Source organism: Ovis aries, chromosome 2 (assembly GCF_016772045.2).
Source record: "Ovis aries strain OAR_USU_Benz2616 breed Rambouillet chromosome 2, ARS-UI_Ramb_v3.0, whole genome shotgun sequence".
Classification (NCBI taxonomy): Eukaryota; Metazoa; Chordata; class Mammalia; order Artiodactyla; family Bovidae; genus Ovis; species Ovis aries.
The window spans coordinates 131,724,892-131,750,440 of NC_056055.1; the positions used below are offsets into that span (position 1 = coordinate 131,724,892).

Below are 25,549 nucleotides of genomic sequence, written 5' to 3' on the forward strand. Positions count from 1 at the left end.
TGGACATTAAAGCCACCTTGGCGTGACACAGCTCTCGGGTCTTGGACAGACTGTGTCATAGCTCTCAGGTCTCGAACGGACCATGTTATAGCTCTTAGACAAATCAATGTTACAGCTCAATTTTTTTTAGAAGATAGCAGGAAAATCCATCTTCGAGGCGTGAGGGCACATCGATCCAAAGACACGAAGAAAAGAGTGCCCCAGCGTGCGGGGTGGGGAGCAGGGGAGAGCCCTTTGGCTCCTCTTTTTATCTGTGTTTTCCTCCCCCCGACTCCCGGGCCTGCCCTATGCAAATTGGGCTTAGTCAGGAGTGCTGTTCTACCTGAAGTCCTCACTCCAGTCCTCGGATCTTCCTTTGACCTTTTTCTATTTTCGCAGGCTTTTCCCTTCCGTGTCTTTTAACCACTGCCGTTTTGGACTCCTTTTCCCTATTCTACCTACTGAACACGGGGAAAGATTGAGAGTAGGAGGAGAAGGGGGTGACAGCGGATGAGATGGTGGGATGGCCATCACTGACTTGATGCTCATGAGTTTGAGCAAGGACTCTTGGTGTGCTGCAGTTTATGAGATCAAAGAGCCAGAAATGCCTTAGCGACTGAACAACAACTTGTTAAGGCAACAATAGTAAACTAATAAAAGAGACTTCCTTGGTGGTCCAGTGGCTAAGACTGTGCACCTAATACAGGGGGCTTGGGTTCGATCCCTCCTCTGGAAACAAGATCCCACACAGTTAAGAGTCCACACGCCACAACCAAAGAGACTGCCCGCTGCAATGAAGACCGAAGATCCCGCCTGCCACAGTTAAGACTGGTACAGCCAAATGAACAGTTTTTTAAAAAAGAAACTGATACAAGTATAGGCCTAGGTTTTGAGTATAACTGTAATTTATACAAGTGGAATCTAGGGTGTAACTAAAAGCGCTCGTATCATCCACGAGTTAGCAGTTTTGCAAATTTACCCCACTGATTAGAAAAAAATAAAAGCTTTGCCGTGTGGGTCCTCAAATCTACTGAGAAGGTGGTATCATGTGAGATGGCACTTTGGAGACAGGCTTTTCCAGAATCTGTCAGATTTGAAGTGCAAATAAAATAGCTTCACGGATATGTTGTCAGGATTTGTCCCAGATACTAACAAATTAAAGATAAAACATTTAAATTAATAACCTAAGGGCTTCTGTTGTGTTGCACCTCACAGGCTTGCAAGCCCTGTACTTGCCAAGGGAGAAGAGAGAGCTGGGGTGGGGTTAGGCGAAGCTTACCTGTCTGAACCAAGGTCCTTGAACGGACACCCCACTGTGTGCACAGCTGGCTAGGAGAGGATGGGCATCCTTACTCCCAAAGAAGGAGGCCGAGGTTACCTCTTATAGGAGATGACTTCTGGTTGGCTCATTGATTGCCAGGGGAACTAGCAGAGGGACCCGCCTCTCACTAAGCCTTCCATAACTATCCAGGTGGAGATGTTTTGATTTGAAGAGAAGAACAATTACCAGCTGGGGCCTGGGGCAAGTATGTAGGAAATGAGTATTAATCATGTGAATTGAGTGTAGGTGAAGCAGGCACTGCGGAGTACTGAGGGCACCCAAGCCATCTTGAATGGCCAGATCAGACAGCTTCTCACCTAACACTAGATATAAGCACTTGGGCCAATTCAGCTAGACTGTGGAAAAATATCTTGCTCAATGAACAAAATTTAAAAGTTCAGAATGTTTCATTAAATATTGGTAACTATATTCAGCAAAACTGTGAGGAATTTAGAAGATAACTTTGACCTCTTGGGACTGCGTCTGAAAATTACTGACTGAAGCAGCTTTGCTGGGAATGCCATAGTCCTGTGTGGCCACCTAGGTAGGTGCCTGCATATCCAGGTACCTCCTAGAAGAAAATGCACACAATCTAAAAGCTAGTGCCAGGGCTTCCCTGGTGGTCCAGTGGTCAAGAATCTGCCTTGCAGATTGGAGCCCTGTTCTGGGATGATCCCACCTGTCTCTGGGCGACTAAGCCCATGTGCCACAAATACTGAGTCTGAGCTCTGGAGCCCACAGGCCGCAACTCCTGAAGCACAGCACAGCCCAGCAACAAAGGCCCAGCCCAATAAAAAAAAAGCTAGTGCAGACCTACACTGATGACAAGCAGGCCTACATTCGTGACCCAAGCGACGGTATTTAAAAGAATCACTGAGACCCAGTCTTGGATTCGTTGCTGACTAGGGTCCTCAGCGTAGGCTACTTCCCTCCTCTTTATCATCAGCATGACAGTATTTCAAGAGCCTTCATTCTGGATTCCTATGGCTTTGTCAGGGATTCTTTCATTACAAATGAGAGAAACCACTTCCCAGGGCTTCCTCGACACTGCCAGCAAGTTCAGTGTTACCATTATTCTGGACCACAAAAAGACGAAAATGAATTGACTTACATGACTATTTTGATGTGAAAAATAGTTTGCTGTTTGCAAAGTATTTTAAATCTAAAAGGTTTTATCCAGCCTAGAACTTAATGAGACCTTTCTCCTGCAGTGTTACTATTTGATGGTGGATACTGAGGTGGGGGCATGGGAGGGGGTTGGATGCATATGCACCACAGCCTTCTAGAAACTTCCACATGCAATTAACACAAGAAAATATGCAGATTTTGAAAACTGATAGAAGCAGATGAATTACTGCCTCAAGATGAAGGATGGTGTGATGGAGGAGTTGGATTAGTAAGAGGCAGAGAAAATGATTAGTGATGACAGATATGTCCATTATTGTAACTGTGGTGCTGGTGTCAAGAGCATAGGCATGTCAAAATGCATCCCATTGTACAGTTTAGATATGTAAAGTTTATTGTATGTCAGTTAAATAAAGTCAATAAAACTTCTAAAGTTAGCTTGAAATGACTGGAAGAAAAGTTTCTATTAACTCTATTAGTTCCTACAGAAATAACTTAATGACGATAAAGGGGCAGGGATTAGCTGTTAATACCTAAGATAAAAGAAGTAATCATTTTAGCATTATTCTGTCTTTAATAGTATTAAGTTGTGCTTACCCTATTAACTCAGGGCTTCCTACATGGCACTAGTGGTAAAGAACCTGCCTGCCAATGCAGGAAACGTAAGAGATGCAGGTTTGATCCCTGGGTCGGGAAGATCCCCTGGAGGAGGTCATGGCAACCCACTCCAGTATTCTTGCCTGGAGAATCCCACGGACAGAGGAGCCTGGGGGGCTACAGTCCATGGGGTTGCAAAAAGTTGGACACGACTGAAGTGACTTAACATGCACGCATGTACCTTGTTAACTAAGAGTAAGAAGAAACAGAACTGAAATAGGATTATACTTTGCTTTCTGAAAGCTCAATATTCCTCTCTCCAAAACTGCTCTAATTTATATTTAAAAGGAAGAACTGAGAGAAAAAAATTTTTTGCAGAAAATAAAAGTGTTCCTTTTAAAATATTTTTTTCCTACCAGTCTGGAGATACTGAGAAAACTAATAATATGTAATAACGGTGTAATTTTTAATCCACAAACATTTAAAAGTAGTGTTTCACAGGGGCTAAACGCAATGGTTCTAATATTGATACACTAGCCTGCAACTGTGCATAAATGTTGCATATTTTACACACACTCAATGGCATAGTGCAAATTAGGCATGTGCATTCCTGCCCCTCATTATTGTAGGACCAGAGGAAAAGAGAAAATGCATCAAGTAAGATAGTTATTTTGGAAAACAAAAGGATGCACATGACTAACAGAACTGTAAGCTGGAAATTATGGGATAAAGTAACCCATGAAAAATAATGAGTTAATTTTTTAAAAAGTCAATTAAAGACCAGCAAAATGTGGGAGTAAATTTACAAAAATCTGAGAGTAAATGGGCAGCAGCATAGCGCCCCCTGTAAGCTGCCTTAGTCACGGCCCTTCCACTGGCTTAAGATATTGGGGATACTGACTCATCACAGCCATTTAAATTCATTCTTTCGATTTCACTTTGGAAAGATTAAAACTAGTCCTTTCTTGAACAATTTGCCATTTCCTCTAATAAGCGAAGGCTACAACAAGGTTTTACAATTCAGTCACAAATGTGTGTTTGTATAATCACGCATTAAACAAAGTCAGGTTTAACAGAATGATTCATGCAATGTATAGTTAAAAAGGATCAATCTTACAAAAGAAATTCAATGAAAACTTAGAGAATCTAATCCTAGTTTGATAAGCACTTTTTCTAAATCACTGGGAAGCTTTTTGGGGGGGAAAAAAAAAAAAGAAAAAGAAACCCAAATAGTTTAATCTTAGCTCCCATGACATTTTTTCCATCTTTCCCCCAAAAGAATATTTCTAGAACACAAAACAGATTCATAATTGTTTAATTAGATACAGTTTATATATCCTGAACATAATGGCTGCCATAGAAATAAATATTTTGTACACAAGCTTTATTTACTGTGCCACAGTCATAATATATCAACTTGAGTCAAGTGCAAACACTTATTACACCCCCTGGTGCGTGAGGAGCTCTGCTCCCACAAATACTTCATTATCTGGATGACAGAGTACAAGATGAGACAAGATGGATAATTAAAACCCAAGGTACTAACAAAATGTACATTTGATCATGATTATAAACTCTTCTCCAGCCAGAGCCATAGTCAGAACTAAGCAAAACAGTTGGGTCAGCTTCCTCTTTAACTCTGTACCCCCCTAGTGCTCCTTGGGGCAGGACCTAATGTAATGCTTAATTAGTGGAATCACCGGAAGTCCTAGGGGCCAGATTAATGAAGAGGAGCACAAGGTTCAGAAAATCGACAACCTGGCATCCTTCGTATGAGAAACTCCTTGATTTCTCTTACCAAAGTACATCTGGTAGTTTTCATGTCACGTACAATTGATATGTAATGTTAAAATATCTCAAATGAGGCTTGTTTTTACAATTGTCTGGAATTTAACCCATGAAAAGTAATAACTTAATTAAAAACCCCAATAAAATAACAGCAAAATCTGAAAGTAAATTTGCACCCTTGGTAGCAGCATATGGAAGCAAAATAATTGGCTCCTGGCTGGCCTCTGCACGTGCTGGTGTGTGCCATAGCTCTTTTCTGTCTAGCCACATCCACAGGACCATCATCAGTTATTATTCCTTTCCTTAATGACCGGCTCAAAAATATGCAGGAGCTTAGAGTAAATAACAGCGGAGGTATAAAGATATATTAAGTCCTCCTCTATCCTAGACTGTTTTTTTGGGGGGGATGTGCCCCTGAAATGAAAAGGTTTATATCAAATTCTAAGAAATAAGTCGTTTTATCAAGAATGATCTAATGTCTAGTCTATCCTTTTGCTGTTGAACTAGTCTCAAAAGCCCCCAAATTATGCAGATGAATACAGAATCTTACAATTCTGCAATTGTCAAATAAATAAAAAGTGAGAAAGAAATAAGAGATGGGACTGTTACACTGGTATGAATGTTTGAAGGGAATATTTGTGAATCAGGTACTACAGAAGCGTTATCTAAAACTTGATCACTTGAACTGGAATTCTAATCAGTATATCTGAATCTCAAAAGAGTTACAAAGAATGTGGTGATTTTAATTAATTTGACACTCTTCTCATTCTCATCTTGAAATCCTATTAAGAGTTTCCGGTTAGCTCGGACCAACATTCACCTACCTGGCTTGTACCTTTAACTTATTAGGTAGTAAAGGTCCATCCTACTGGTTATTATCTTTCTCAAAGCCCATTGTGAGGTACAGTAGTTGCCTCCCTCTTGGGTCATGGGTCCTCGTCCAGCCGCCTGATTGACATTATCGTTGGTTACCTTGTGTCTTACCTTCCTACTTGTAGTATCTTTTTATTTGCAGTACCTTTATTTTGCAGGATTTATCTTTAGGCTAAAATTCGGAGACTCTTCAGGGACATGCTAGTAAATACAGACAAGAACCACTGTAAATAGTATCTAAAATTTTACCAATTAAGGGAGAACAGACTTCTTTGAGGAAGCCCACAAAATTCTAATTAAAATTTAATCAAAATTAAAGGCATGTATCTCAGGATGCATTTAAAAGGATGTCAAGATGAATGAGCAGAAAAATAATCAATAATAAGGAACATGTTACTGCCGGGGGAAGCCACCAAAGACTTAGGAATAAATAGGAATTAAAGGCATTGAGGAACTGAGGGAGGGCTCTGCTTACATGCTCAGAGCTGGGAGTGTGCTTGATAATGAAACTGCCTTCTGAACCAGTGCGTGCTGTACATATAAGGTATGAAAGGGAAAGTAAAGTTGCTCAGTCGTGCCCGACTCTTTGCCACCCCGTGGACTGCAGTCCACCAGACTCCTCCGTCCATGGGATTCACCAAGCAAGAGTACTGGAGTGGGGTGCCATTTCCTTCTCCAGGGCATCTCCCAACCCAGGGATTGAACCCAGGTCTCCAGCATTGCAGGCAGACGCTTTAACCTCTGAGTCACCAGGGTACGCTGCTGCTGCTAAGTCACGTCAGTCGTGTCTGACTCTGTGCGACCCCACAGACAGCAGCCCACCAGGCTCTGCCATCCCAGGGATTCTCCAGGCAAGAACACTGGAGTGGGTTGCCATTTCCTTCTCCAGTGAATGAAAGTGAAAAGTGAAAGTGAAGTCGCTCAGTCATGTCTGACTCTTCGCGACCCCATGGACAGCAGCTCACCAGGCCCCTCTGTCCATTGGATTTCCCAGGCAAGAGTGCTGGAGGGGATTGCCACTGGCCTATAGACTCAGATAAAAGGAGGAAGAAATGTCTCCACCTAGTGGAGACTTCAGAGTTTTCCCGTATGCGCTCAGCAGTCTTGGTTTGATAGTGAAATAGCCATACTTAGGAACTCTTAGAGGAAAAGAAACAAAACTAAAATCAACACCTCATAATAAAAAAATCAGTAACCTTGTCACAGAGCTTAAAATGACACAGGAAATCTGATGATAAGAGTCTAAGAATAAAAATTTAACAGAATAAAATACATGTGATTTTATAATTCTCTAGGGATTCTCTAGAGATTTTATAAATCTCTAAAGAGATTTTTTTTAAAATATACAAGCATTTATATAATTATCTATATGTGGAAACTCAGAAATACTGATGCAAGTTCCTACAAAACTTCTATATATCAGTGGAGGAAAAAAACAAATTCTGAAATATACAAAACACATTTCTGCCCCTCATCTCCCTTCTTTTTTGTTGGGATGGATAAATTCCTTAGCTTAAAATGTTATATTTCTGCCAATAGCAAGGTAAGTGTTTAATCTGTGGCTATGTATTATACAGAAACACTTGATGAAAATGTGATATGTGATTTTGCATAGAACGCATTTAAACAATGCAAATAAGCTGCTAGGGTTCTTGCGTCCTTTCCCAGTGGAATTCCAACAGTGCCAATAGGTCAGACACTGGATAGATGTGGGCTGCCCTGTGCTTCACTCAAAAATAGTTAGACTTACAGTACTCCGAAGCCCACAGAGAAATTCTATACGCTTTCTGCTATTTCCTTCCAAAGTTTTAACACCAGTGACAAGTGTTCAAATCAACTACGGATGTTGCCAAATAATAGGGCACACTGGGAGCTTAGGTGGAAGAGGGATGGTTTATTAACTGTACGCAGGACAGGAAACGGACGAGCAACGTGAATACAGAGATCTGCTTACCACACCTTTTCCTTCTGCCCTACAGACATACGATATAGTAACCAATATATCAAAGTAAAGCATGTGTTGTTTGCTTTTTTCAAGTCTCATAATTCTTTTGATCCCGTAAAGTGAATCATGCCATGATTCAAAAGATCGGTCCTTCACATAAACCTAGGAGCGCACATTAAAAAAATGATTTATTGTACATCTTTGCATTTCTTAAGGCATGAACAATGGCGTACAGATGGAACGGGTTCTGAGAAGCATCACATCTCTCTTGAAAAGGCCAGCACAGGTACACCCCATCAAACAGACAAGCTCCAAGTCGGAGCTGACCAACTGCATGGCCCTGGAGCTCCTGCCAGGAGGGGACGGCGCTTCTGGAAAAGGACCAGATGCATGGTTCGTGTGTCATGCTGCTTTAAACTCTCTGGATCAGCTTTTTAAGCACCAGTTACAGTTTGTTTCTCTTTACAGACTCTTCAGACTTTGGATTTTATATTCTGCTCCTTTTATTCTGCTTTTTGAGGAGGGTGTGGATGTTTTTTAAGGAATATGGTTGCAGCAAAACAGAAAGGATCCGAAAGTGGTTAGAGGCCTTGTCTAATGCACTTCTGAAAGTTCATTATAAAGATGAATAGAAAAGCAAATGATCGGTTTTCAACAGACCCAGAAACCACGCGGAGCTCTAGGAAACATAATTGTGCATAGTTATTTATTCATTCAGAGCGTGATATGTTGGCTAGCTCTACGTTTCCAGTTTACCAGAGAACAGGGCTATCTACTTTGCTAAACCCAGGGTCCTTTCGCAGCTCCCAGTAGGTGTCGTTAGAAACCCAGGCTTCTCTTTGATTGGCATCAATCACTTTTCTGTGAAAATACACAAATCAACATTAGATGTAAGTCTCATTCACGTGACCTGATCATTGGAACCCCTCCTATAGATAAGGTGTGTATTAGAAACAGTACTTTGTAAGTCAGTGAACATTCTATCTGCTGGCTAATGATTTGACTATTTTTGACCAGAAATAAACTCATTTTTGTTGTGAAATGGAAGTGGGCAGGGTCCTAGGGAGAGGGGCTAAGAGCAGGGATAAGTCACCTCAAGGCAGAACTAGAAAGTGAAGTGGCCCAAACAAAGCACGTACAAACACTGTAACTAGACCCCAGACCCACAAGAATTTTCTTTGCTTCACTGATAGGGAAGGTATGCAGCCTCAGTAGCTGTAAGAGCCTCCGCAGGGTCCAGGCCCAGTGAAGGCACTCTCAACATCTAAATAGCAGGACTGCAGTTCTGCTCCAGAACAGCCAGGAGAGGGCAGCTAAAAGGGGTATGAGGTTATTCTGAGCTGATGTGTCCTGATTCTAAAGGGTGGCAGATGGATCTGGAAACCACAGCTTAGTCTGTGTGATGTGTATATACATAATCCCTCAAATAATCCTGTAATAATCACCATGATCATACCACAGAAGGGTCAAATCTGAATGGACGCAAAGCTCTATATGATAGAGGGTGTTAGTGTTAGTCACTCAGCCATGTCCGACTCTTTGTGACCCCATGGACTGTAGCCCGCCAGGTTCCTCTGTCCTTGGGATTTCTCCAGGCAAGAATACTGGAGTGGGTTGCCATGCCCTCCTCCAGGGGATCTTCCCAAGCCAGGGATCAAACTGGGTCTCTGATATTGCAGGCAGATTGTTTACTATCTGAGACACCAGGGAAGCCCCTCCACATGAAAGAAGTAAAATTAAATACTAATGAAGCCAGAATGACCCTGTGGGCAATAGGGTCCCAGCTTATCTCTGGGTGAGGGAGTGGGAACAAGTTTCTAGCATTCAAAAGGATGTAGCTGGAGGATAAGAGCCTTTCGGGCAGGACCCTCACTCTTTATTGCTGCCCATGAAAAGAAAAGAGCTATAGAGCAGAATTTATTTCTGTGGTTACAAACTTCACGAGACCAAAAAATCTGATTCAATATTTTCACTGCCAAATACCAGTGACCCAAATCAGTTTACTTTTCTACCTCAAAGTGCCCTGGACATGAAACTATCCCTCATTTTCTTTTTACCCTAAGTTTTTCATTGCTTGTGGTAACCATTTGCAAAACATGAACTTGTTGCGGGAATAAACTGACTTACTTAAAAAATTTTGGTATATGTTCAAGGTTGTTTTCTTCCATGTATCGTCTTCGAGATCTCTGGAGTTCCTCTACTCTTTGCTTCTCTGCTGCTGCAGCTTCTAAATTTCCTTCTTCCAAAAATCTAAGCAGAAAGCAGTTTATCTTTTAATATATCATCTTCTTTACTGAGAAAAAAATCAGCCCATTTGCATAAACTTAAATTCTGGCTGCTATGAACATAACACAGTCAACAATAACACTCTGATAACGTCCCCTTGCCCCTGCCACAGTCTCTGTCTGCCATCAGCTAAGATATTTTGTGTGTGTGTGAAAGTGTGAAAGTCACTCAGTTGTGTCAGACTCTTTGTGACCCCATGGACTGAAGCCCGCCAGGCTCCTCAGTCCATAGAATTCTCCAGGCAAGAATACTGGAGTGGGTCGCCATTCCCTTCTCCCGGGGATCTTCCCAACCCAGGTATATTGAACCTGGGTCTTCTGCATTGCAGGCAGAAGTGAAAGGGAAGTGGTCAGCTTCTCTGTGCTGTCTAGGGTTCCAAAGCTTGAGATTTTTCCGGACGACTGGAGAGTCTGAGGTTAGAACATCATGAAGTCCCGGGCTCTGCTTCTTTTCCATGTTACAATGAAGCACTTGTGAAGGGCTACTGCATGGGGGATGTGACCTGGCTGTTCTCCAGCTATGTTTAGAACAGATTGAGAGGGAGGAGCTCTTGGCTTTTATTGCAAAGAGTAAAACTGATGAAAAAAAAAAGAAAAGGTAACAGTTGGGGGAAACTACAAAAGGCCACAGAAAGGAAATAGTAGTAAATGAGATTCAGAAAGGCAAGACTGAAATAGAACTGCGAAAGCAGACCCAATGGTGATCTGCAAATGTTTAAATTTCAAAATGAGAGCAAAGAACAGGGATACAACACGACACACACTGTACAGGAAGCTTCTCGATAAGTCTGAATGTCAAACAGTGACACTGCATGTTCTAGAGAAAGGGAGGAACACAAGAAAACTGAATACTGAACATCCAATACTGGGGACACTTTGGCAGAAGACAGAGCCACAAAGACACTGGAAACGGAAAATCTTGGATGGAATTTATACGACGTAGAATTTCTATAAAGAGTAAAATTAATTCTGTAGCAATAGACAACATGAGTATAGAAATATGTAAGAATAATTTTTCAAAAATCAGAAGGTATTAAAGATACTGTATATTGAGTATATCTCACACTCTAGGGGATCAAAAACATGCTGGGAAAACTCCAATTCTTGACTCAAAATATTTCTAGGTATGGGCTTCCCTGGTGGCTCAGTGATAAAGAATCCACCTGCCAATGCAAGAGACGTGGGTTTGATCCCTGGGTCAGGAAGATCCCCTGGAGAAGGAAATGGCCACACACTCCAGTATTCTTGCCTAGAAAATCCCATGCACAGAGGAGCCCGGAGAGCTACAATTCCTGGGGTTGCAAAAGAGTCAGATACAACTTAGCTACTAAACGACAACAATAATGATTTCTAGGTATCCCTGTATCTTCTCCTCTTATTCTTCACTGAAATGGATAAAGGAGATCAACCGTATGATGATGGATAGAAACTAAATTTTTGGTATACATAAGTATACAGATGTAGAAATATAATTAGTACACATGAAAATCACATAATATTACTATATACACGTGCATGCTAAGCTGTTTTAGTCATGTCCAACTCTTAGAGACACTATGGCTGGTAGCCCACCAGGCTCCTCTGTCCATGGGACTCTCCAGGCAAGAATGCTGGAGTGGGTTGCTATGCCCTCCTCCAGCGGATCTTCCCAACCCAGAGACTGAGCCCACATCTCTTATGACTCCCACACTGGCAGGCAGGTTCTTTACCACTAGCGTCATCTGGGAAGCCCATTCCAGGTGAAGTTGCTCAGTTGTGTCCAACTCTTTGCGACCCCGTGGACTGTAACCTACTAGGCTTCCCGTCCATGGGATTCTCCAGGCAAGAATACTGGAGTGGATTGCCATTTCCTTCTCCAGGGGATCTTCCCGACCCAGGGATCGAACCCAGGTCTCCCGCATTGGAGGCAGATGCTTTAACCTCTGAGCCACCAGGGAAGCCCATTAGTACATACATAATGTTATAATTATATAATGTAACACCAATGTTACTTGAATAATAAAAGATGCTCCATGTTAAAAAGTAATAGAAGTACAGAAGTATAAACACTGAGGTGAGGAGTGACTGTGTATTTAGTGAAGAGTTCAATAATTTGCAGACTTGGTAAATTGGGGGGCTGCACTTTTTGTTAAAAAACATCTGTGTTATCTTCTGTGGGGCACTTTTGTTGAGTTAATCTTCTATTATGATCATGCTCTGAACACTCTTTTTCTAGGGTTAGAAGGCTCAATTGTTGCTGAGTGAATAAGGGAATGAATGCTTCAGTGACTAAGCAAAGGATGGTGATGAAAGTGTTGATGACTTCTGCAGGCACCATGCCATGACCTGGTGTTCATTTCAAGTGCCACCGCCCTGCTCACCTCTGATCTGGCCGGAATCGGGCATCTGTTGGAGGAAGGAGGTCTTTTAGTACAGGATCTAACTCGTTGAGCTCAATAGCGAACCTTGTGAAGCCATAGTAGAGCTCGTAGTTGGTGGGCATGGAACCTGGAATGAAGCCAAGAGACCACTGTGAGACGCAAAGAGGTGCACAGAGCGTGCAGAGGCTGACTTAACCCGGATGTTTTAATTAACACTCACATTAACATTAAAACTGCAGTCATAAACATCAGATTACAAATTTTGCACTTATTTATTTATTTGGCTGTGCTGTGTCTTAGCTGCAGCGTGTGACACAGTCAGTCTTCACTGCGGCATCAGAACACTTAGCTGCAGCATGCGGGATTGAGCCCCCTGACTAGGACTGAACCTGGGCCCCCTGTATTGGAAGCACACAGTCTTAGCCACTGGATCACAGGGAAGTCCCTAGATTACAGATTTTTAAAGAAATTAAATTGGTTTTATTTTGTAAGATGAAAAACTTTTATGTTGACCATTAGAACTGATAGATTCATATATTTAATAAAATCTAGCCTTTAAAATACAAGTTTGCACATATAGTAGTCTTCACTGGCTAAACTACACCATAATTTTTCTCTCAAATATCCAATTGGATATCTAAACGTTTGAGTGATTAACTATGAGCAGCATTAAGAGATCACCAGAAACACTTACAATTTATTTCCATTTAGAAAAGGAAAAAATTCAGATCTAATGTTTACTGGCACTTTTAAACTAAATTAGAAGGTGGAGCCGTTGCAGGTTCTGCACATTCGTGTACCTCCAAGCTTCCTGAACAGAGCCTGAAGCTTAGTCACTACCCAGGACAAAACTGACAAATGAATGAACGAACCACTCTACTAGCAGGGAATTTATATACTCAACTGAGGTCTCTACGGAAACTAACCGCTAATTTTAAAGTTAGGAATTAACTGACAAAATGGCAATGAAAATAAATATCATGTGGGGACTTGTTCCATTTGTACTTGATAGTCAATTATATGCTAGTGTATTACCAGAGCTCTCTTGATGTCTTTTATTAAGTGTCAACATACTGTAGCTCTTTGCTGCTCAAGTAAAAAGATCCCTTATTCTGGTGAAATAACTGAATTTCTGGATTATGGATGTTTGCAGGCTTTCCTTTGTTTTACTAAAACAGAATAAATAAACAACATGAGTACTTAAGTTTGCATATTTCAATTATTTGAATGCTTTAATAAGTAAACCTAGCTTTGGAAATGTGGGCCTTACATTTAGAAAGATTTTACATGAAGCCCAATCTCTGACCACACATCAGATTTGGTCTCAATTTGACAACTCCTTATTATCAAATATTGTACTTATTAAACATGTAGATTAAGTATAAATGTAACTGTAATTGCCTTAAGCATTTACGTTTATAATCTCACTATTAAAGACAATATAAGGTGTACCTCATGAGATGATGGGACCTTCCCTACCTTCTGCCACTCATGGCGCCCCCTAGAGGCAGGACACTCAAGGCAGTCTCACCTGGTCTCCAGATGCACTTAGCAGAAGGGGCCACACCACAGTACAGCCCTTCATGCCACTTCCCAAACAGCCGGTGCACCACCTTCCCCTCCTGATCCATCACAACCCCCTGGACTTCATTCACATTAGAATTCCAGTAATTCACCTGGAAAAACCAAACTCCTGTTAAAACACCCTGTCTGTTTAACACCACCAATCCCTATAATTTTCATACGGAAAACTTCCTTAACCTTGATGTTTCTCAGGCAAGCCATTTCCAGACATCTATCTCAAAATGTTTTGCAAGGAAGGGTGGCTTTCTAAGCATTAGTTGGCTTAACTTTTAAGAAAGGGATGACCCCACTCCATGCTAGAGTATGACAGCACAGCCCAGAGAAGGCTGAATTTCTATCTTAACTGAGTATTAATCTATAGATGAGTAATTCTTCCCATCGTCCTGTCTTGAATTTTCCTTGGCTCCTGGATTTTAATGATTTTCAATTGGCAACGCTGGAGAAAACTGTAAAATAATTTTCATAGTAGTTGTAAACGGCTGAATTTAACCAGGAAGACCTTGTTCTGGCTCTCTTCCAGCTTCCTCTCTTCCCTTCTCTTCTCAAGGGGTCAGAAGCCTGTGAGAACTGACTCATCTGGATCCCATGGCCTCATTCTAGATGAGGTCCCAATTCCTGTCCAAATGGCTCTAAGCTTATTCCACAGCCTGCACAGGCCTTTCCTTGATTCCTCTACTCATAGGCAGATAAAAATGTGAATCATTAGGCCTGAGGGCTGGCCAAGGGTGGCGGTTTGAAGGGGTGTGGACGGAGTCTGGAAGTGTGGGCTGGACTGTCTATGTAAACATGTGCGGCTCCTTGCAGTGTGGGGCAGAGACGGGGGTGGGGAGTGAGTGGTGAAGGCCGAGGGCCAGACTGACTCGCCTGAGCTGCCGGGTTTCCAGCTCAGTGTTCCCAAGTGTCCAACCTAGACTTGCAGATTTTATTTTTACAAAAGTACTTTTGTCAGTATAAACATATTTTATTTGACAGCTTGTGGGCTTGGTTTACGTATTTTAAATATTTACACATATGGAATGGGGACGTCCATTTGTACTCTCACCCTGAGCTCTGCAAATATTAGAGGCAGGCCTAAACTGAAGTTTCTCCTAGACTAGAAAACTAAATACACACAGTTACTGTCATGACCCAGTCAGAGCAAATACTGATTCAGGCTCTTCAGTTCTGAGCCACATAATCAATCTAGAAGAAAAAAAGGAAAAAAGAAAAATATCTGCCATCTTCTCTTGTTAGGAAAGGTACTGCTTTTTGTCGAACTTATATAAGGTTATATATAATAGTGGCAGAGTTAGATAAGTTTATAGGGACTAGAAGCTGTCATCTCTACGTATCCTCAGAAAACACAACTGTGATATATTTAGTTCCCTAAAATAAGATCACTTGAATATGTTGTAATCAAGCAGGAATATAAATAGAATATAAACCAGGAGACTTGTTACAGGCAAGAAGTACTCTCTGGAATTTTACTTAATGAACTGACTGGCTGCTTAAAAAGAACATTCTTTAAAAAGAATTCTTTTCTCTGTTTCAAGATGGTGTCCTTTTTGACTTCTACATGGTCAACTGTCTGCATGCCTGGGGTAACTCCACCATTTCGTTCTGCTTTCTTAACTAAATGCCCATAAGAATTCATGCTACAGGACTGATTCACTTGCTGCTGTTTAAGGTAACTGCTCTATTTCTTTCCTAGGAAGCCTTTTATATATCTTTCCTTTGCTATTGTATGAAATTATTTACCTTGACAAACGTGAGTTTGCAAATGCAAACACTGCTTTTGGCATTTCTAACGGTTACTTCTCCATAATGCTCTATCCATCTCCTCCCACTCAGGATGTTGTGTATGCACGTGGTGACCTTATTCCACACATAGCAATCTCCGTATCTAGTGAAGAATACAACACTGATTAAAAACAATGAAGGTCACGAACATATACCGCTGTTTCTACCAATGAGAATGGTTTTCACCAAAGCCTCCTTTTCGAACTTGATCTTCCTCTCATTTCTTTGCTGGAAGTTTCTATGTGGTCATTCATTTAAGGGATATGTCAGTGCTTTCAGGGTGGGGAGGGCGAGAGGCACAGCAGGCCATGCATTTAAGAAAGGCTGCTCTGAGGACAGGGCTTCATGCTCTGAGTTAAGGCAAACTATGAATAATACCTTGGGAAAAGACACATGAGGATAGATAAAAAAAAAAATCTAACGCAATTTCTGGGGACTAAGGTTATAGAAACAGTGAAGAAGATGAGTCAAAGCAGAAACGATGCCCAATTGTGGCTGTATTTGGTGATGAAAGTAAAGTCCGATGCTTTAAAGAACAATATTGCATAGGATCATGGAATGCTAGGTCCACGAATCAAGGTAAATTGGATGTGCTCAAACAGGAGACGGCAAGAGTGAACAATGATATTTTAGGAATCAGTGAACTAAAATGGATGGGAGTGGGTGAATTTAATTCAGTTCAGTTCAGTTCAGCTGCTCAGTCCTGTCTAACTCTTTGTGACCCTATGGACTCCAGGGGGGCCAGGCCTCCCTGTCCATCACCAACTCCTGAAGTTTACTCAAACTCATGTCCATTGAGTTGGTGATCCCATCCAGCCATCTCATCCTCTGTCGTCCCCTTCTCCTCCTGCCTTCAATCTTTTCCAGCATCAGGGTCTTTTTAAATGAGTCAGGTTTTTGCATCAGGTGGCCAAAGTATTGGAACTTCAGCTTCAGCACCAGTTCTTCCAATGAATATCCAGGACTGATTTCCTTTAGGACAGATTGGTTGGATCTCCTTGCTGTCCAAGGGACTCTCAAGAGTCTTCTCCAACACCACAGTTCAAAAGCATCAATTCTTTGGTGCTCAGCTTTCTTTATAGTCCAACTCTCATATCCATCCATCAGATGACCATTATATCTACTACTGTGGGTAAGAAGGAATGGAGTAGCCCTCATAGTCAATAAAAGAGTCCAAAATGCAGTACTTGGTTGCAATCTCAAAAAAGACAGGATGAGCTCAGTTCATTTCCAAGGCAAACCATTCAACATCACAGTAATCCAAGTCTATGCCCCAACCACTAATGTCAAAGATGAAGTTGAACAAATGCTTCTGTGAAGATCTTCAAGACCTTCTAGAACTAATACCAAAAAAAGATGTCCTTTTCATCACAGGGGACTGGAATGGAAAAGTAGGAAATCAAGAGATACTGGAGTAACAGGCAAGTTTGGTCTTGGAGTTCAACATGAAGCAGGGCAAAGGCTAACAGAGTTTTGCCAAAAGAATGCACCGGTCATAGCAAACACCCTCTTTCAACAACACAAGAGACGACTCTACACGTGACATCACCAGATGGTCAATACTGAAATCAGACTGATTATGTTCTTTGCAGCCAAAGATGGAGAAGCTCTATGAAGTCAGAAAAAACAAAACCTGGAGCTGACTGTGGCTCAGATCATCAGCTCTTTATTGCAAAATTCAGGCTGGAATTGAAGAAAGCAGGGAAAACAACTAGGCCATCCAGTATGACCTAAATCAAATCTCTTATGATTATACAGTGGAGGTGATGAACAGATTTAAGGGACTAGATCTTGTAGACAGAATGCCTAATGACTATGGGTGGGGGTTCATAACACTGTACAGGAGGTGGTAACCAAAACCATCCCCAAGCAAAAGAAATCCACAAAGGCAAAATGGTTGTTTGAACAGGCCTTACAAATAGCTGAGCAAAGAGGAGAAGTGAAAGGCAAAGCAGAAAGGGAAAGATATATCCAACTGAATGCAGAGTTCCAGAGAATAGCAAGGAAATCCTTCTTAAGTGAACAATGCAAAGAAATAGAGGAAAACAATAGGATTGGAAAGACTAAAGATCTCTTTAAGAAAAATGAAGATACCAAGGGAATATTTCATGCAAAGAGAGACACAATAAGGAACAAAACCAGCAAGGGCCTAACAGAAGCAGAAGAACTTATATACAGAGTACGTCATACGAAATGCTGGGCTGGATGACTGAAAAGCTGGAATCGAGATGGCCAAGAGACACATCGACAACTTCAGCTATGCAGATGATATCACTTTAACGGCAGAAAGTAAAGAGGAACTAAAGAATCTCTTGATGAAAGTGAAAGAAGAGAGTGAAAATGCTGGCTTAAAACTCAACATTCAAAAAGGAAAGATCATGGCATCTGGTTCTATCACTTCATGGAAAATAAATGGGGAAAAAGTGAAAACAGCTTCAGATTTCGTATTCTTGGGCTCCCAAATCAATGCAGACTGTGATTGCAGTCACGAAATTAAAAGATGCTTACTCCTTGGATGGAAAGCTATGACAAACCTAGACAGCATATTAAAAAGCAAAGATATCACTTGGCTGACAAAGGTCCATATAGTCAAAGGTGTGGTTTTTCCAGTGGTCATGTACGGATGTGAAAGTTGGACCATAAAGAAGGCTGAAAGCTGAAGAATTGATACTTTTGAACTGTGGTCCTGGCAAAGACCCTTGAGAGTCCCTTAGACAGCAAGGAGATCAAAGCAGTCAATCGTAAAGGAAATCAGTCCTAAATATTCATTGGAAGGACTGATGCTGAAGCTGAAGTTCCAATACTTTGGTCACTTGATGTGAAGAACTGACTCGACCCTGATGCTGGGAAAGATTGAAGGCAAGAGGAGAAGGGGATGACAGAGGATGAGATGGTTGGATGGTATCACGGACTCGATGGACATGAGTCTGAGCAAGCTCCAAGGGCTGGTGAAGGACAGGGAAGCCTGAAGTGCTGCAGTCCATGGGGTCACAAAGAGTCAGACATGACTGAATAACTGAACTGAACTTGAAACTGCACATTACTATATATTCAAATAAAGGGCTATTTCAATCTAAAATGCTTCTGGATTTCTAGAAAACTTATGAATTGGTATGATGTAGGCACTATGTACACCTGGGAAAACTCTCTTCCTCAAGAGTTTGTAAATACTGAAAATTTATTTTGTGGTCCTGAGAACTGCTCCCTTTCCCAACCATCCTCCATATTCAATATACCAGAAAACTCTGTCACTCAAATAGACAAAAACAAAGCAAAAACAAAATCAGCTGAATGAAGAAAGAAAGAAAAACAATCAAAACGTTTGGCCTCAATGAAAACTTCAATTAAACTTGAAGATGCATAGGCTATATTCAGGGGTTCCCTGGTGGTTCAATGGTAAAGAATTCACCTCTCAATGCAGGAGATGCAGGTTTGATCCCTGGGGAAGGAAATGGCAACTCACTCCAGTAGTCCTGCCTAGGAAATCCCTAAGGGCTACAGTCCATGGGGTCGCAAGAGTCATGACTTAGTGACTAAACAACAATTAACAACAACAAGGCTATATTCGCCAGAAAACAAGGATCCCATCACTTCCTTAATAAAATAACTTAAAATAGTGCCTTGGGGCTAAGATGAACTCAGCAGTGAAAGTATAAATTATATAGAAAATAAATGGCTAAGAAGAGAAACTTTTATATATAATGCAAACAGAGACAAACAGAATAGACTGGTGGTTGCCAAGGGGAGGGAGGTGGGAAAGGATATGAATAGGAGTTTGGGATTGTCAGATGCAAACTAGTATATATAGACTAAATAAACAACAAGGTCATACTAGCGAACTATATTCAATATCCTGTGATAAATCATAATGGAAAGGAATATGAAAAAGAATGTATATATATACACATATATATATATAAAACGAAGTTACTTTGCTGTATACTAGTAATTAACAAAGTATTGTAATTCAACTATATGTCAATACAAATAAAAAAATAATAAAATGCAAGCTAACCTGGTGTTTGGGACAGGGAGGTGCTGACTGTTGAATGGAGGGTATGTAGAGATAAAAAGGAAGCTTTGACACATATGCTAAAATTCTCATTTGCTTTTGAGGGGGTCCAGTCTCAAAACTTTGGTGAAAACCAGTGCAACGTTGTAAAGCAATTACACTCCAATGGAAAAAAAAACCTTAGATGAAGTTGACAGAAGCCTCGGCCATAAAGGGCAACAGCTTCTTGGCACCATCTAGAGTTTCAAAGAGCTGACTCATTCCAAGAGACCCTGATGCTGGGAAAGATTGAAGGCAGGAGGAGAAGGGGGCGACAGAGGATGAGATGGTTGGATGGCATCACCGACTCAATGGACGTGAGTTTGAGCAAGCTGCAGAAGATGGTGAAAGGACAGGGAAGCCTGGCGTGCTGCAGTTCATGGGGTGGCAACGAGTTAGGCACGACTGAGCGACTGAACAATAATAAACAACAAGAGTTTCAAACGCCCATTTATGATTTAGAAATGCAGATAAGAGACCAAAAGGAAGATGAGAGCAACCTACTTTGGAAGCATGACATTCAGGGTTCCCACGGGCAGGATTTCCATTGACTTGCCCCAGAACTTGTTTTTCCATCTGATATCTAAATGACATAAGGCAGAGCACAAAAAGAGTTACACTCTATATCTAATCATTTACTCTAGAAAAGTGAACTTTTATAATATACTTTACATTTTACAAAGAACTTTTGTAATCACAATCAATTCTATACTGTTAGTTCTAACATGACAAGTGCCTGAGGATGGCCCAAGATGAGATTAACTGGGAACCCCCCAAAATATCTATCTGTTTTTCCATAATATATTCTCTATATGTGTTTTCAACAAATAAAACTGGGAAAGACTTGGACTAATCTGTGCATGCATATTCATATACACATATACATAGACTCTACTCTGCTTTAACATCTCCACAAATGCTGTTAGAGGATTTAGCTAAATGGTGGAAATATTTTATACATGTGTATGTATATATATGGTGTATAGTAAAAGTAATTGTAGATTGTAGTGTGGCAGTAACATTGATTGATATACACATTTATTTGAAAAGTTACATGACTTGGGAGAACCAGTATAAAAAAAAACAAAGCCTCTAACTATAGATGGGTAAGATTTATGAGAAAGTGAGGTTAACTTAACAAACGTGTTCCTGTGCTGGTTGTTAAGATACTACTCAGGGCCCAGAATTTTATCTCACGTGATGGATTTTTGTTTCACTTGTGGACACTCAGGTATACCTGAGCTTGTGTATTATTGTCTGGTCTCGGTTTTGATGAGATAAGGAAGCTTCGGGCTCTCTCCACAAAATTTCTGACTCTTTGTTATGAACAAGAAATGGCTCACTTTCTTAATCTGCACTAAAGCACAGCCACGGTGCTGCTCTATCATTTCATATCATTTTTAGGTTGAGGACGTGCACGTGAGAAGAGTCATACGGTGATCAGTGGAGTGTCTTTTCAAATGTGAGGGAATTATTCACATTTAATGGTAAATGTACACATGAATGATGGCGCAGATGGTAAAGAACTCGTCTGCAATGCAGGAGACCTTGGTTCCATCCTGGGTTGGGAAGATTGCCTTGATAAGGGAATGGCTACCCACTCCAGTATTCCTGCCTGGAAAATCCCATGGACAGAGGAGTCTGGCAGGCTACAATCCACAGGGTCACAAAGAGTCGGCCACAACTGAATGACTAACACTTTCACTTACATACATACATACATACATACATACATATGTACACTTTTCTTTCTAGAAGGGTTTTGAAACTTTCTATCCTAGGTGAGTTTGCAACATTCTAACTTAGCAATGGATATTAATTTAATAGAGACTTCAATTCAAACCCCCAAGCCTCAGTGAGTTAAAAAACAGAAATTACTGCTATGTATGTGTCTCTCAATAGACTGTGAGCACAGATGATGTATAGCAGAGCTTTCTTTCAGGATTAAGATCTATTTGCACACCTTTAAGGAGCAAGAAGACAGCAGATCCAATCTTCATGCCACCAATGCAGACAACGAGGCACATGAGGTAGAGAGGTTGCCCTGAGCTGGCGCTGTCAGCATAGCGCCCTGTTGTCTCACAGGGCTGTGCTTCCTAAATAAATAATCCCATGGTTTCATACTCCAATCAAGAAACCTAATCTCTCAAACTGAGCTCTATGTCAATTACCAACATTTTCTGAGTTCTAAAAGAAGAAATCTAAACTGAGTACTCTGGAAACTAGCAACTTTCTTATAGGCTTATCAATTGGATTTTGAAGTTATAATTGAAATACAAACCTTGCCAAAACACAAAATTCTTGGATTCACAGTGACAGGCAGAAATGGGTGGATGATGGCTAACCTGAAAGTTAAAAACAACAAAAAAGGCAATGACATCAGTGTTAAAACTTCCACAAAGGATCATTTCTCGCAACATGTATTTGGCTACCCCCAAATAAAAGTTATTCAACTTATCCATCTCTGTTATTGCATTAGTCTCAAAATGTGTAAGTAAATTACCAAATCTTACAACTTCATGCTTAAAAACATTTAGAGCATGTAATTATATAGATAAGCTAAGTGAATTTTCTGTTAGCTAGTACTGTAACCCATCTCAACCAGATGTTTACAAAAACAAGCTACAAACAGCCCTCCTACAGTTTCTGCACAGAAACCTGAGTCCAGTGGCACTTACTTGTTCTGAGAAAAATCGGAATCCTTTGTCCTCTCTAATGCATTCATAAGTCTCCCCAAGGACAGGGTTGAATGGCTTACTTCCTGCTCTGAAATAGGTGGAGCAATATCCTGAAACTGCAAATGCAGCAATAAGAACCTGTTAAAACATTTAAGAAAGGAAAATAATATAGGAGAGACTACTTCCAGGTCTGCTTGTCCCTTATTCCTCTAGATTTTATATACCCACATCACTGGGTGCTGATTTGATGATATCTGCATTTTCTATTACTTGCACAGACTCTTCATATACTCATGGGGAAAAAAAAAAAAAAAAGAAAATGCAGTTAAACTCTTTGCATGGGAACCAGCAGGCAACTGAGGCCAAATATTCTTCATTCATCTGTCCATCCAATTCCTTGAGTATTACAGAGTTCAAAGGTTCTGAAAGCCAGGTTATGCCATTTACACAAGCTTACAGGAAAGTTGTGGCTGCTGGTGCTTTTCAGAGGGCAGGTCAAGTTTTCCAGAGTCCCATGGAGTAAAGGCCAGGGCAGAGAACAAACAGGAAGTCACCTTCTCAGACCCAAGTTCCTAAACAAATGAGCTTCCCCAGCATTCAGGAAAAGCTGATAAAGCAAGGCCAGGCATGTCTTAAACCTCTAAGAAGTGTCATGCCTTTACATTCTAACTTCAGAACCACTCGGACCCAACAGTAAGTCACAAAGACTGTATCTTTCAATAGAGGTATCTAGAGCTTTTTTGGCCCTGCCTGGTTTATGCAAACGGATTTCTCTTAACTATGCAGTTAGAGTATTAGGCAACAAGCAAATGCACTATCCTAATGAATCTTCCCTAGCCCAGGTCTAGGGTCGGCAAATCCAAACGGCACTGCTCTGCTATTTATTACCATGCGCTCGTAGGGACTGTCAGTTTCCGAAGCCTTGTCCAGGAGCTCACTGTATTCCATTTCCTCGCAGAGATGCTGCAGAGTATTGAGCGGCTCGTTTAGCTCCACAGGCATGGAGACTTTAGACAGGTCTTTACCAATGTTGTTCCTCAATATATTCCACAGGTTAATGTTACTGGTGTCGGGGCAGGGAGCTGGCAGGCATGTTCGACGTCCGTTTCGGAAGGCTCCTCCCGTAAGCTCCCCGTTCAAGACTAGAAGAAGAAAGATGAGAATCACAGTGAAAGATATTTTGCTTTTCTGATTTCCCAAAACCTGGGAGGGAAAGAACCCTTTCAAATAATTCTGACTGTGATACATTTCTTAAGCCTTCCTTACACTCTCCCAAGAGTGAACAGAATTATTTCAATACAAGGTTGCTGATAAATGCACAAAACATCAATGTATAGTTCTTTCTGGTGTTGTTCCACGACTCGTGGGATCTTAGTTTCCCAACCAGGGATTAAACTCATGCCCCTTGCCTTGGGAGCTCAGTCTCAACCACTGGACTGCCAAGGAAGTCCTAAATAAGTAAAAATTTTAAAAACTAAATATAAATACATTTAATTACAAAGGACTCAAAAAATTTTGGTTTGAGCAAGAACTAAACTTTTTATCTTAATCCTCTCCCTAACAAATTTTTTAACCATTTTCACCAGATTATACAAATATAAAATTTATTGAACAATAAGCTGCAAAAGAACAATTAGCGAGGGGGCCAAAATGATTGGTCATTGAATCATCAGCATTGTATCCGGCACGTAGACAGGACAACCTCGAAACTCAGAGGATGCATACTTTGCCGAGAGATGTTATCTGCAACACTGGTGTTGTCTTCAGATATATTGTCACTCACATCACTGATGTAAGACTCATCATCTGAAGCCTAAGGAAGAGAAGACCATAGAAAGGATCAGAATTTTCATTTAGTCTTGACATTTCAAAAAAATTAAACAATTAAAAACAACAGGATATTGTTCAAATGGAAAGCAGAGGTCATAGTGGGAAATATATGTGGTACATGGGCAATGAACACCTTAGGGTGTCCCATGAGCCAGAATATTGGACTGTCAGGAAGCAGCTCTTATCTTTAAGTAGCTTTCTATCTTAAGTTGGGCTCAGAAGTTGGGAGAGGCTAGTACATAACCAGAAATGTTTCAATACAACACAGTAAGAATGTGCAAAAAAGGAGACTCTACAAATCCCCACAGAGGAGTCAGGAAAGGTTGCTGGAAGAAATAATATTTTAACTGGGTGTTGGAGGATGCAGAGTTGCCCAGTTGTTAGAAGCAGGGAAAAAGCACAAGGAGAAGGGATGGTGTACAAAAGCAAGGACCGTGAGAAAAACATTCCTTCTAGGACTGGTAAGAAGTCAAGTGGCTGTAACAGAAGACGGGGCAAAGATGAAGGGGTCTGACTGCGAAGGGCTTTTCATGTCAAAGTAAGGGTTCTCACATAATTGTGCATGCGTGCGTGCTAAGTCACTTCAGTTGTGTCTGACTCTATGCGACCCAATGACTGCAGCCCACCAGGCTCCTCTGTCCATGGGATTTCTCTAAGCAAGAATGCTGGAGTGGGTTGCCATTTCCTTCTTCAGGGGATCTTCCCAAGGGACTGAACCAATGTCTCTTATGTCTCCTGCATTGGCAGGCAGGTTGTTTACCACCAGCACCATCTGGGAAGCCCTCACATATAATCGTATGAATTATTAAATGCAAGGAAACGACAGAGTCATATTTGGTTCTCAGGAAGACACTCCGCAACTTGTCCTAGGGAGCGCAGATAACAGGATCCTATGTAGATCTGGATAAGAAATACTGACTGATTTCACTAAGACGCCCACAGTAAGGTTCATTTCAGGCAGTACAGCTGCATTTGGGAACCACATTTAAAGTGTAACCGACAAAATCTGGTAGATAATTTGGGGGCAGGGAAGAAAGATTTAGGGATACAGAGAAATCGAGAATTAAGCCATTCTCTACATGAGAAAAATACGGAACTAAAATGAAACCAAGATTCACATAAGAATAAAATTAAGGGCAACATATGTATTAAGGGGATTTAGAGACAGAGCAGATAAGAAAACAAAGAATTACTGTATAGCCATTCAGAGGAATGGGAAAACCGATGTTTTTACTACAGGCAAGAAAGCTGTTGATACCTATTCACTGTCTTCAAAATGGAAATATGTTATATTTTTTCTGAACACAAAAACAGAACACTCTTTTGTAAAAAATCAGAAATTACATGAAGGTAA

The 25,549-nt window shown here is 41.0% G+C and overlaps 1 protein-coding gene across 41 annotated transcripts in view; it reads right to left on the bottom strand.

Annotated features, from left to right (window-relative positions):
* Window positions 1-4,321: 4,321 nt before the first annotated feature.
* The window catches only part of OSBPL6 (oxysterol binding protein like 6), a 225,010-nt gene continuing 203,782 nt past the window's right edge, over window positions 4,322-25,549 (bottom strand). For all 41 annotated transcript variants that reach the window (XM_060409723.1, XM_060409714.1, XM_042243670.2 and 38 more), the window contains 10 exons: window positions 24,091-24,178; window positions 23,254-23,507; window positions 22,366-22,503; window positions 21,969-22,032; window positions 20,192-20,270; window positions 15,595-15,739; window positions 13,805-13,949; window positions 12,274-12,400; window positions 9,756-9,878; window positions 4,322-8,489 (listed from right to left, as the gene is read on the bottom strand). In XM_060409723.1, coding sequence (XP_060265706.1) covers window positions 8,381-8,489; window positions 9,756-9,878; window positions 12,274-12,400; window positions 13,805-13,949; window positions 15,595-15,739; window positions 20,192-20,270; window positions 21,969-22,032; window positions 22,366-22,503; window positions 23,254-23,507; window positions 24,091-24,178 — 1,272 coding nt within the window. In that variant the 3' untranslated portion in view covers window positions 4,322-8,380. The remainder of the gene's footprint in view (window positions 8,490-9,755; window positions 9,879-12,273; window positions 12,401-13,804; window positions 13,950-15,594; window positions 15,740-20,191; window positions 20,271-21,968; window positions 22,033-22,365; window positions 22,504-23,253; window positions 23,508-24,090; window positions 24,179-25,549) is intronic.